The 13,775-nt window shown below is 32.2% G+C and overlaps 1 protein-coding gene across 1 annotated transcript; it reads left to right on the top strand.

Moving 5' to 3' along the window:
- The first annotated feature begins 7,289 nt into the window (after positions 1–7,289).
- Positions 7,290–12,138, top strand: LOC133317038 (probable serine/threonine-protein kinase PBL3). The gene is made up of 6 exons (XM_061518831.1): positions 7,290–7,466; positions 8,395–8,705; positions 8,801–8,936; positions 9,484–9,620; positions 9,721–9,844; positions 11,552–12,138. Exons 1-6 carry the CDS (start codon positions 7,409–7,411, stop codon positions 11,932–11,934), a joined length of 1,149 nt encoding a protein of 382 aa, XP_061374815.1. The 5' UTR covers positions 7,290–7,408; the 3' UTR covers positions 11,935–12,138.
- The last annotated feature ends 1,637 nt before the right edge of the window (positions 12,139–13,775 follow it).

Raw genomic sequence — 13,775 nt, 5'->3', positions numbered from 1 at the left:
ACCTAGGTTAAGGAAAATGTATCAACCCTTGCGGTCTAGGGTTAGCTTTTGCCGAAACAAGGAATCTTCATCTACGGACTCTAAAGAGCGGGCCATCTCATGACTCCTTTACTATGCATAGATTCTTGAGTCCCATAAATGTCATCCCAGTTTTACCGATCTACAGATAACCTAATCTCTCACAGAGATTGACGAATTCCTTTAGCTTGTCACACTAACCCTGAGTCCTTTGGGCATGCCCAAGTGTATACCTATGAGTCTCCATGTTTTAGGCAGACAAGGTATACAATCAAAGTAATCTTTCCATAGCACAAGTCTATATGACAATGTTAGGTCTAAGGAAAGACACACCCAAATAATAAGAGACATTACCTATTGATACTATCTGTGAGATTTCCTTGAAGTATCTTTTTGTGGGTCAATTCAGTGCGAGCTATTCTCCAATAGGTCCACCCACGAGTAAGCTAAGACATCTCCATGTGTGTAGCTCATGAGGACTCTACCTTGCATCTCCATGCAAGTAGCTGAGTTGTGCTAGTCTTATCAGAGATCACCAATGCCCATTATCGGTATCTCTAGACTAGGAACATATTTCTGGCAATGGACGTGTAGTGTCATTGAGCCCTCAGGATCGTGATCCTTATAACAGATCCTCAATATGACACATGTTCCATTCAAAAGGCTTTATCCAGTTACTCATATTCAATATGTGAGACATGCAATATAAAACAAGATAAAGAATGCTTTTATTCATAAAATTTATTCATAACAATAAAGAAGTACATGGGTCCATCTGACTCTCAGATTGTCTCTAGGACACTTACATACTAACAATATAGGTAAGCTTTCAGTTCTCAAGGTTAATCATCTGTTTGTTCTACCAAAACTCCATGGGAGGATGCTTGGTTGTATGTATGATATATTACTGCCTTGTTAAACTGAGATATTATGCACGTATGTGACTGCTTTGTTAACTTGAGATATTATACATATGATTATTGATTATAACTTGAGATATTGATGTAATGCAGTCATATGAATGCATGTTAATGTGTTATCGTCCTAGGTGGTGCGCTATGAGTGTGGCATCATGAGATTGGGAATGCCTAGTGTAGGCTATTGGGGGAATCCCGATACTTATTTGTAGCAAGATGTTGCGTAAATCATATGATATGTCTTTGGCCAGTAGGATTTATCATTGCACCTGCATGAGGATTACGTGATGATGCATTATACTGTTTATTATTAATGCACTGCTTTATGATGATTACATAATTCTACCATGTTATTGTTTAATGTGAACTTGGGGGCAGAGTAATCCTTCGTGAACCTCTAGTTTACTGATATTGTTATCTCACCCAGTTTTGGGAATATTTTTTAGGTGTTGAGATCCATGAGATAAAAGCATCTTGAGGCAAGAGGCCGACTTAGAGATTATAGATATGATACATGCATTGTGGTGATATATTGTTTATGTATTCCTATGAGGCATGATTACCATTTGACATGTTATGTTATGTTTGTATTTGTGAAGAGTATAAGGGTTGTCTATGCTTTCTTGAACAAGATAGCTTAATTATGTTAGCAAACATGTATTAGTTTATGTTATGGAGTATTTATAGTTGGTCATATAATGTTATGATATGCTTCATTACGTTGATGATAATTTAGGTACTACAAAATGTGTGAATATGGTTAGGTAAGGTACCTAGGGTTCATATACCTAAATTAATGACTAAGTAATGATAGAAATTTGTAAGATTTTACAAGAAATGATAGAAATTGTTAAAGAGTAAATTAGAGGCACATATAGAAGGCTTAAATCCATTTCTAAGGAGTGATGTTGCCTTAATAAATGTTAAGGAAAATGAGAGTAGTTAAAATGAATAATCTAGATGTGATTAGATGTCTTGGTGTGTGTAATTGTTGAGACAATACGTTTGAGAACGTTCTCTCATAGTACGTAGTTCCAGTAATGTTAATGAAGCAAGAATGTAATTAATAAACGAGATAATTGGGGAATGAGTAATGCATAATGTTATTAACTTGACATACAAGTAATAATTACCAATGATTGTAGAATGGAAAAAGTTTATCCACATTCCAACTTAGAAATTTTGACGTTATTTTTTGCTGTTAGTATTTATGATTAAGCTGTGCTTAATACTATTTAATGATAATAGACCGGTTCGAAACAGGGTGTTATATTTTATGGTATCAGAGCACTTTCAACGAAAAAATCCTGGTAGAATAGATTGAGGGAAGTGTCCTGCTTAGTGATTCTTACTGTTTGACATGATATTGCACTGCTAGATACAGAGTATAAGTTTGGCTGACTCATTCTTTAGTATGGTGATTGTAGGATCAAGATAAACACCAGGATACATTATGACGACTTCCTTGAATTAGAAATATTATATGCAAAAAAATGACATAAGACGTTAAATTAATATCCATGCTAGGATTAAAGTGAGTCATTTTAGGAGAATAAGGACATATGATATAGGATATTCGAGTGACTATGTAAAGAAGATGGTTGATATGCTTTAGTTGAGTCTCATAAATGTGTTTGTGATTGAATAGTAATAGTTTTGTGATATAGTGTTTGTAATTTTTTGAAATGAAAATAGTGCATTATATATGTATAGATGTTTGTTCGATGCATATTGATTGATGAATGAAATTTTCGGTTGTTCCTGCTTGAACATTGTGCGAACTCATATTTGTGATAGGAATAATGGTGTTATCCTAGAAAATAGAATGAGGTAATAAGTTACAAAAGTCAAGTGTGACTTTTGTAATTGAGACTGATTATATGTGATTGTATATTCTAGAGTATGGTAATGTGTGTTTAAATTGTTGTAATTGTATAATCTAATGTATGAAGTGTGTTTTATACTACTAAATGTTGTAATGATGTGTAATAATATAGCTTGGTGAACTGAATTGATTGAGTGGGTTATTGGCCATCAATATATTTATGGACTATCCCTGGAGGGGATATATTCGAAGAGGTTGCCTCTGAGGAGTTCCGTTGGACACTCATTTGATATGTGATTTATTGAGTGATCCTTGTGTACGAGGTACAATTATAAGGTTTTTGTAGAAACCTTAATCTCTGCACTTCCTTATCTCTTTCTCTCTCTCTCTCACCCAAAACACTTGAGCTCTTACCTTATTCCATAGCCTAGCAAGCAGTCTAGGTTGTAAGAGTCAAGAGGAAGAAGCGTTCTTCGTTGCCATTGCAGAGATTGTGTGGATGATTGTTTGAGGGGGTTGGAGAGATTCGATCCTACGAGTGAAACATTCTACGTTGCCGTTACAGAGACTATGTAAATCACCATCAGAGTGGCTTGAAAAAATTCAACCATGCAAGACATTTTTTCTTGGGTTAAAGTGCCAAATGTATGAGCTTTACACCTTCCCACGAATTCTATTGAGTTTTGGTTTTTATGGGAATGCATAGTCAATGCAAAGCTTGCATCTTTTTTTATTACGAACATGAAAAGTTCACATCTTACCATGCCTTGGTGCTCTTGATCTGATAAAGATTCCACCTTTTCTCACTTTCACTTAGGGCATATAGGGACCTAATTTGTTGAAATTGAACTAATTTGTGCTTGATTGGCAGATACGAATTGATATGCAAAACCCAACAGGCTCGACTAATCCAGTTTTGAGTTTGAATGTCTCCACCCTTTTTAAGAGTTGTGACTCTTAAGAATCAAATCCATTATTCTTTGGACAGGTTAAATTCCGAGATCTAGTTGGGATGCCACTAGGCCAACAACTCTTAAGTAGTGAGTGACTAATTCCATAAGTGAGTCTATACTTTAAACTCATAAGTGAATGATCAATCTCCTAAATATAATTAGACATCAAAAATGAAAACTCTTTGTGGTTCATACAGGGGCTTATTTTGACCTTTATTTACCTATCTTAGCAAAAAATAGCAAGAGAAAAATAACAAATAGAAGAATAGCTTTGATGAGAAAGCTTGACATCTTGTACATGTGCTTTTTCAAATAATCTTTCTCATCATTTCTTTATTCATTGAGTGGAAATTTTAATAGAAGTTACAACATTTGAAAACTAGATATCTACTACAGCAAACTTGTATCTTTCAAATTACCCACTACTAACAGTTATCCACCAACTATTTAGTACTAAAATCTATCCACTAATGTAAACAAAGGAATAATTATAAATTAACAAAAAAAAATAACAAGCTCGTAAGACTTTCTTGATGATATTTGTTTTTCAGAATCTTATAATTCCGATCCAATATCACATAATCTAAAGAGGTCAAGCCCTTCTGCTCAAACCAATAGCAAGTCTTAAATTTCAGGTACAAAAGAAGCATTTTCCCAACTATTATTTGCTTTATGCCTATAATAATTAAAGTTAAATGCGGATAGCGACTTTACACCAACATATTGCAAAATATGTCAATGAGCTTGTACTCATTCCTTATATAAATTTATTAAATCTTTCCTTTCTCTATTTCCCTTGAGACTTTTAAGTTTAATCCAATACATGTACAATATCGGCATTTACATATTCTCAGCGGATTGAGTATGTTTTTTTTTTTTTTACTGGTTTATCGAAAATCTAATTAATCCGGATTTGACACCGTTGGCCACTTGAACTCATACATATTTTTATTATTAATAATTAGGGAAGGATTATATTTATAAAGTAATTAAATTATTTACCAACTCTTATAACTAAATCTTAACGTTGATTCCCGTTAATTTAACGATTATAATTTATTAAAAAATAATAAGTCAAAAAATTTATAAATATAACCTACTTCTAATAATTAAACTCTAAACCTTTAATTACCAGAATAAATTTCTCACCACGAAAACTAAGTTATTAATAGTTTTTTTTTTTAACAGTCCACAAGAATTTCTGAAACACTAATATTTCAAATTCAAACATAAAGAAATTCGCTGGTGCACATGTTAATATACGAGAACATAAAAATGTTACTTTCATATTTATGCAGCGTTTGGTAGAGGAGAAATTTTTATTTATCTGAAAAATAATAATTATTTTCCAGAATATATATTTTCCGAAATATTAGTAAAAGGTGTTTGGTATGGTAAAATTTTTCTGGAAATTTATGGTTAATTTTACTGAATGTGTGTTTAGTTAGTTGTGAAATATTTGTGGGAAAGTGAAAGTATTTTACCAAAATAACTTCAGATTTACATTTGTTTGTAATATTATATTGTGGTTTTGAAAACGAAAAGGGTTTGCTGTGAGATACATTGGAAAAGGCTGGTCGACAACAATTTTAGTCAATATTTTGACACAGATCGTACCAAAATAAAGGTTATTTTAGTCAATATTTTCGCTCCTCTACCAATATTTTCTCGGGACCGAAATAGTTCCATGTTTTCTATGAACTTTCACATTTGCATTTAGCACTGTACATAACACAACATGTTTTCACGGAAATTTTTTGTACTCTAGAATAATTTACTTTTGTGTATACCAAATGCGGGTTTTATTTATGTCGAACCAAGCTTTTCCGAGAATTGTAAAAAGAGTCGACTACCAAACGGCCTCTTAAGAATCACAAGTATTGACCGCATTAATTTTTCTCAAGAACTTTAATATTTAATTCTTACTAATTAATATCCGTCTTATTCGTGTTTTTCAAATATAAAAATAAAATGTTTCAATTATTAGATACTACTATTCATGTTAATAATTCATCAAGAGAATTGATTAATTATAATTAATTCAAAATAATCTTTTATGTGACACTTTGCTGACGCTATGAATATGTAACTGTTTCTGGTCAATGGAAGAAAATGTGGAATACAGAAACCAAAGAAAGAGAGTGGAAGCACGCTCTCCGCTTAAATTAATATGCCGCCGCCGCTTACCAAAATAAATATGCCGCCGCCTGCAACTAGCCACCGCATGGTTAAATTTTTTTATTTTATTTTATTTTGAATCAGGTTATATTTATAATCTTATAATTTTTTATAAATATTTTTATAATTGTTGGATAAAAAATAATTATCGGCTCTTATTTAATATCAACCAAAGAGTGATAATAAAAAGTTATATGAAAAAAACGGTGGTAAATATAATTTGGGAGAAGTTATTTTATCTATATTTTTTTACCTGTATTTGTCTATCACTCTCCAATACTATTAGATCAAAATCTCAAGAGAAAAAAAAAATATTAATTAAGATTCTGATCTAATAATATTTTAGAATGATAGACAAAAATAGACAAAAAAAAATAAGTAAAATAATCTATCACATATAATTTTCTTCTTTTATTTTATATTATTCATTTTCTTGTGCTACTAACATTGTTGATTTATTCCCGTACATACAATATGCATGTCAAAATCCAATCCTAATCTCAACAAAAGTCCAAATAATCATACACAAAAATATTCATGCAATTAATGTAGATAAGTTATCTGTATTTATTTTCAAAATGACATCATTTTGAGATTGAAAAATTAAAAAATTATAATTATACAGACTATAATAATCCTGAAATAAATTAAAATTATAAAAATACCATAATTTTTTCTCTAAAACGATGTCATATTGAATTTACTGTGCAGTAACTGCAAAAAAAACGAACCCAAAATCATAAACCAAAAACCTTTTTTTTTCAAAGTTTTTCCACGTCACAATGTTTGAATATAATAACATGACTTCATGTAGTCAAAATCTGACCCATGAATTAACAATAAGTGCTTTATCTTGCGACTTGTTCTTTGAAGGTTCTCAAAAGCAAATATTATTATTATTATTTTTGGGAAAAAACATCTATCCTTTTAAAGGATATAAATTTATATCCTTTAAGATCTTAACTGTTGATTTCCGTCCATCAACGGTTATAATCTATTGGGTCAAACTTAACGGGTCAAATTTATTATTAATTAATTAATAATTTTAATCCAATAGATTATAACCGTTGATGGACGGAAATCAACGGTTAGGATCTAAAATGATATAAACTTAAAAGGATATAAACTTATATCCTTTAAAAGGATAGATGTTATTCTCTTATTATTATTATAAGAAATGATTCATTTACAAAAATCTTTTACGTATTACTTTAAATATGACCAGTTATACATTTTTGATTGAAGTATAACCTAATTTGTAAGACTTTGTAAATAAGTTTGTAAATATAATTTTTTCTTATATTATTATTATATTTATTATTAGTATTATTTTTTTGGTTCAACTTTAAATTGACCACGCTGCCTCTTCAGCCAACTACGCCAATGCCGTGGAACCTTTCTTCTTGCATAATTCAGATAAACACTTGCAGTTTTGAGACTTTTTCTTCACACACTTTTGCTTCCTTTTGTGTTTCTCGTGCATGAGTTTTGCTGGTTTGGTATAACAAGACCCTTTCATGATGGGAAACACTTGTGCAAAACCGGTTGCTCATGTGTCTTCTTCTAATTTTGCAGGTCAGTTTCTCTTCATTTTAATCATCTTTATAAAAGCTATGTATGTTTTTCCCTTCCTTTGTTTCTTCCTCATCTCTGTTCTTATTCTTTAGTGCACTTGTCATACAAACCAGGCTTGAATTTTATCTTCTTCTTTTTTCTTTTTTTTTGGTGGGAATTTTATTTTTCCCCTTTGTTATTCTGAATGTTTTCATTTTTTTTTTTCACTTTGGTTTTTAAAACTGTTGTCCCTATGATGTCGCTTTAAAATATTATAGGCTATTTTATTTATTTGAGAATGAAGATTCTGAGGCTGCTTTGCAATCCGGTTGCAAAGAATGTTGAACAATTTTGCATTTTAAAAGATACATAAGTAATTGGTCAATGCATGTCTAGATGAAGTCGATGAATTTTGAAGTTTAGACAAATTAGTAGAGCCATGTATGTCAATATTTTCTGTGATATTGTTAAAGCTTGTACTCTGTGATGTATCCATATATTCACTACAGATCTTAATCTAAGTTAACTACAAATTGGAGGCACCAGAACTATTCCAGCATTGCCCCCATAAAACCTAATCCAATAAATTTTCCCAAAACCTCTTCTTTGCAGATTTTAGAATTAGGAACTTCCTTGCGCGGCTATGTCTTGGTATATACATTCTTTTCTTGTGTTTGACTACCTAAATAATCTTAAAAGGGCAAACCCCCGTGTACAAAACTTTTCACCTTGCGAGAGTAGAGATAAAGGTCGATTGTACAGAGGCTTACTCTTGCATTTTTGCAATAATGAAAATAAAAAGAAATTGCTATATGTTACTTATTTTCACCATTTTTGGGCACTTTATATGTTAACTGACTTCAAGAAGTTACATGTGACAGGGCTGTGTACAAGATTTTAGAAAGTAAATCTCATGGCTGCTTTTAACTTGCCTCTCATTTTCTCACAGGAAGCAAGAAGCCTCTAAGCAAGACAAAGCAGCATTCAAATTCTTCTGAACAAAAAGCTGTTGTCCAAACTTCAAAGTTAAATATTGCCAAATCAATCTCCAATAACCTTAAGTCCTTCAGCTTGAGTGATCTAAAGGAAGCAACTAAGAACTTCCGGCAAGACAATTTGATTGGAGAGGGAGGGTTTGGACGCGTCTTCAAGGGATGGATTGATGAGAACACATATGCTCCCACAAAACCAGGGAGTGGAATTGTAGTGGCCATTAAGAATCTTAAGCAAGAAAGCTTTCAAGGCCACAAGGAATGGCTTGTATGTGTAACAAGAACCATAGATCAATTTTTTTTTCCCTTTGACTAATTTTTCTTGCTTGGTATTGACTGATTCTTCATCCCTTATTTTGGCAGGCAGAAGTCAGTTATCTAGGGCAGCTTCACCATGAAAATCTGGTGAAACTTATTGGTTATTGTTTGGAGGGTAAAAACAGGCTTCTAGTTTATGAGTTTATGCAAAAAGGAAGTTTGGAGAATCATTTATTTAGAAGTAAGTACATTTCACTCTAAGCATATTTGGTCTCTCATTTGTCCCAATTCCTGATATTTGAGTAGTTTTTATACACCAAGTAAGAGTATGATAAAGACATTGTGATCCTGCTTTTGTATTTTTAAAACCATGTTGATGAACGTGATTCAAAAAACTGATCCAGAGGATGACAGAACTTGAAAAATTTTTATGTTTTTATTTTCTCTGAATTTCAAGCCTAAGTTGTGGTAAAATTGCTCCTTTATGACTAAAAGGTTAGAGGTTCTAGTCTGGGAAACAGCCTCTTTGCAAATATGCAAAGTAAGGCTGCATATAAGGATTGCCCTTCACCCGCACCCTTTCTATTTGGTTTAATGAGGAGTGATTTTATTTTTTTTCTATGAATTTCCTAATTCTATCTCTTTAACTGTCTTCATTTATCTAAATAAAACACAATCCTTTGATGATTTTGGCTATAGCAGCAAATCCCATAATCCACTTAGTACATGAGCTAACATAAGCCATATTACTATTTATTTACCTTAAATTTTGTTTTATATTTTTGCAGAAGGTGTTCAACCCATTGCCTGGATTACACGGGTCAACATTGCAATTGGTGTTGCAAGAGGATTAACATTCTTACATTCCCTGGATGCAAATGTTATCTTTCGCGATTTAAAGGCTTCCAATATTCTACTTGATTCAGTATGTAACATTAAAAGTTTGTTTGTAAATCTGTAATGACTACATATTGTGGTTTACATGTAAGTTTCCATTCTGAAAGAGTAGCCTGCTATATATGCAGGATTTCAATGCTAAGCTTTCTGATTTTGGCTTGGCAAGAGATGGTCCTACCGGAGATAATACTCACGTTTCAACCAGAGTTATTGGAACTCAAGGTTATGCTGCACCAGAGTATGTGGCTACAGGTATAGTTCCTTTATCTTTATCAAAGTGTTAAGATCTAAATATCTAATTTAACATTTAGCTAAATCAAAACATTTTGGGTATGAAATTATTTAGCAGTTTGCGTACAATCAACCCTCATCCCTATCATCATAAGTCGGGGAGTTCGTGCATAGGGATTTGCCCTTTTTTGTGTTAGTGTATTAAGTCTTACAATGGTCTCTATTGATTTCCACCCTGTATATATTACCCAGTACCCCAGGTAATCCTATGTCATCAATGACTTCTGGTTATAGGAAAATAGACAACCAAAATGAAGTCCATAGCAGAAACTCAAATTGACCAAAAACAGAAGAGCAAACATCAAATTCAACCTAAAGCAAACCAGTTCATCTCTACAAAACTATCCAGAAGTTTCTACATACTATTAGACTAATATCAATGGCCTGAAGACTCAAAATGCAATTGTTTTATTTGAGCATAGTTAAATTGTTTCCAATGTGTTTGATAAGGTCCAACCAGAATTATAGGATACAGAAGAAGAAGACATGGAAAATTATATTGATAATAGTTGATTCAACTGGAATATAACTCTACAATAAAACAGAGCAAGATTTCAGCAACAGATACGAAGAAATCTGTAAAATAACAAGAAAAAGGAAAAGATATTCCAAGAGAATTCGAGAGCTCTTGGTCTCTCTCAAATGCCTAAGTCCCAGTCCCAAAGATGGTGAATGTCTTTCCATGATCCCTTTTTATGCAACAGAATTGTAGCTCTAGAAGCTTCCCATCATTGCACCGCGTCAGCCATATCTTAACCGTTTCTCCTACAAACTGAATGGTGAATATGTGCTGCTGACTCAGCAAGTGAAAGTGGGAATAAAGATCTCCTATAACTCTCCCTACAATACACCCTTATCTTCTTTGGCTCCCTAACAGTGTTTTTTGTGCTTTTGTTTTGATGTAGTAGTTTTTTTCCACTTGGAATGTCAGTTTAAATTCTATTCTATATAAACCTCTAGATATTGAATCATTAAAGATCATTGATATTCCATAATTCATTTAGGATTCATTCTGTTTCTCTCTTTACTTCTTGTTCTATTCCTTAGAATAAAAAATAATGAACTCAGTTCTTCCATGCTGCTTGTTAACATCTTTAAAAGTAGAGATATAATAGGAAGTAGGCTAGTAGCTTAAAACTGCAACAGTAAATAATTTACTCCCAGTTGAGAACTGATCTGGTTCTGTAGTTTAACTATGTAAGAAAAATATAATATGAAATCATTAACGTGACCATCACCCGGCAGTTTAAACTTTTGTATTAAAATGGTTCTAACCAGATGGTCACGGATTCAATACTTACCCTATTAATAAATATTTAAATACTATGGGGCTTTTTAGCACAGGTATAGCGGACATGGACATTGTCCACTCTTAATGCCCAATGGCCTCTTGTGTGAGAGGATGTGTAAAAAAATTATAATATAAAACCATTAATGCGGCCTTCAACTAACAATTCTGGGAACCCATTAGTAACTCTAGTTGAATCACTTGCTCGTCTAATGACCAGTTCAATTTTCTCTTTTTTTAAAGTATCTAATCAAAGCAGGCAATAGTTGTCCTATCTGTTACATACAGCTTTCCATTTAAGTTGTATCATGCGCATATTTTTTTATGAATGTCATGACCCTGTCTTTGCCATTTTGCTAAGTTTGCTTTCATTTGAACAGGTCATTTGACTCCAAGGAGTGATGTATACAGCTTTGGTGTTGTATTGTTAGAGTTGCTAACAGGAAGGCGTGCCGTGGAAGATGATAGACCTGGATTTTCAGAGGAAACTCTTGTGGATTGGGCAAAGCCCTTCCTGAGTGATAGCAGAAGAGTGTTGAGAATTATGGATACAAGGTTGGGTGGTCAATACTCCAAGAAAGGAGCACAAGCTGCAGCTGCACTTGCATTGCAATGTTTGAACACAGACCCCAAATTTAGACCACCTATGGTAGATGTTCTAGCAGCATTGGAAGGACTTCATTCCTCAAATACAATCACAAGGACACCAAAATCTGAAACTGAGAATCAAACAACCAGGCATTCTGGTCATTCACAAAAGTAAAATGGGAATACAAACCAAGTATGAATGCCTCTGCATCCTTCCACTAAAAAGAACAATAGAATATTGTTATTCCAACAAAAGATTTGTTCTTTTTTTTTATGTCTATGTGAAGATTTGCCATATTTGCAGGTTATTCACTGTAAAGTATCACATTGTGAAAGCAGCGGGATTCTTTCTGATACTGTATGAATTTTGTAGCTTACAAATTTGGTACTGTTACATATTCAAAATGTGAAAAAGTAAAACTTAATACATTTTTTTATATTTTTACTTTGGCTCATAGATGTTTTATATGTAGGAGATTATTTGTATTGGGGTCCTATACTTTGGTGAAGGTGAAGTAGTGGATTTAGTGTTGTTGCGTTTCAGGGAAACTTATTTGAGTTTTCCAAGATTTGATTGATGATGAAAAGATGGATTGAATTGGTTGGTAAAAAATAAAGAAACCGGGGTAAAGAAAACTCAACTACCTTAAAATAACCAGACTATATCTTTTACTCAGCAATCAATGTGGTGAGTTTGTATATTCAGTTTTTGTGTATTGATTATTGGAATGCAATGGTGCGAATTGTAAGATATATTAAGGATCATTGGGATGAAGGATTGCTATATGAACATAAAAGAAACACTAAGTTGTGGGATTCTTTGCTCACTAGTTCTATCGGTCTTCTTCAGTGTACTGGGTTTATGTTGGTGGCAATCTTGTATCTTGAAGAAATAAAAAAGCAAAATATAATTGCAAAATCTAGTGGAAAACTGAACAATCCAGCTATGATTGTCACTTAAAAATTTACATGGATAAAATAAGTAGTATACTAGTTTGAAGCTAAGGTTGTAACCCCCAATATCAGTTGCAACAACAGCTTCTCCCTAATTCAATCTATTCATACGTCTGATTTTTCTCTGAGTGTAAACCCCATAATTTTGTCAATAAAATCACATTCGCACGAAGGTTCGCGTACACATAACTCACCCCACAAATCTAAAATTTACACATGTACTTTTAGTATCAAGCTTTCAATATTTAGTCCTTAACTTATGTAAAGTACTCATGTGATTATTACTTTAAGTTATTATTGGTAGAATCAAATATTGAAAATATATGTTGTATGCTCAAAATAGTTTCTAACAATTTACTAAAAAAAATGTATTTTCTCAAAAAAAAATAAAAAAAATCAGTTTACTAAACCTTTCACTTATGTCCCTAAAAAAATATATAATTTTTGTTTGTAAACCCCTAAATTTTATCCATTACATTGGTAATAATAATAATAATAACTATTATTATTTTAATTGTAATAATTATTATCATAAATATTATTATTATAATGATGAATAAAAGCATAAGCATGTTAAAGTATAGATTATTTCGCTTCACAAAATATCAGCAATGAAGTAGAAACAATTAATGGAACATAAAGTAGCAAATAATTCCTAACCAAGGTGAAAATTTTACAGCGTTTCAGGGGTTTAAGATGTTATGGAAGCAGGAACAAATATTAAAAAAAAAATGGTTTTCATAGCATTTTAAGAATAAAGTATAAGGGAAATACTTATGTTATGTAACATGATAGGAAACTAATTTCCTACACTAACAAACTTTGGTGGGACCCATTGTGAAAAAAAATAAAAAACAAAAGAAATGTTAGCACAATAATCGATGTTAGTGTAAGAAATTGGTTTTTATATCATGTTACGTAACATAAATATTTCCCAAAGTATAATTGGGAACTATGTCCAGAGAAGAAAAAAGAGTGTATGATATCAGACAGTAGAATTGACAAGAAAAACAAAATTACAAGACAAAAAAAACTGCAATAATAATGCTTCAAATGTGGGTA

The sequence above is a fragment of the Gastrolobium bilobum genome, unplaced genomic scaffold, assembly GCF_033153095.1.
Source record: "Gastrolobium bilobum isolate Gb01-03AN ecotype WA unplaced genomic scaffold, APGP_CSIRO_Gbil_v1 utg25646, whole genome shotgun sequence".
NCBI lineage: Eukaryota > Viridiplantae > Streptophyta > Magnoliopsida > Fabales > Fabaceae > Gastrolobium > Gastrolobium bilobum.
This window is presented reverse-complemented; position numbering and strand designations above follow the sequence as displayed.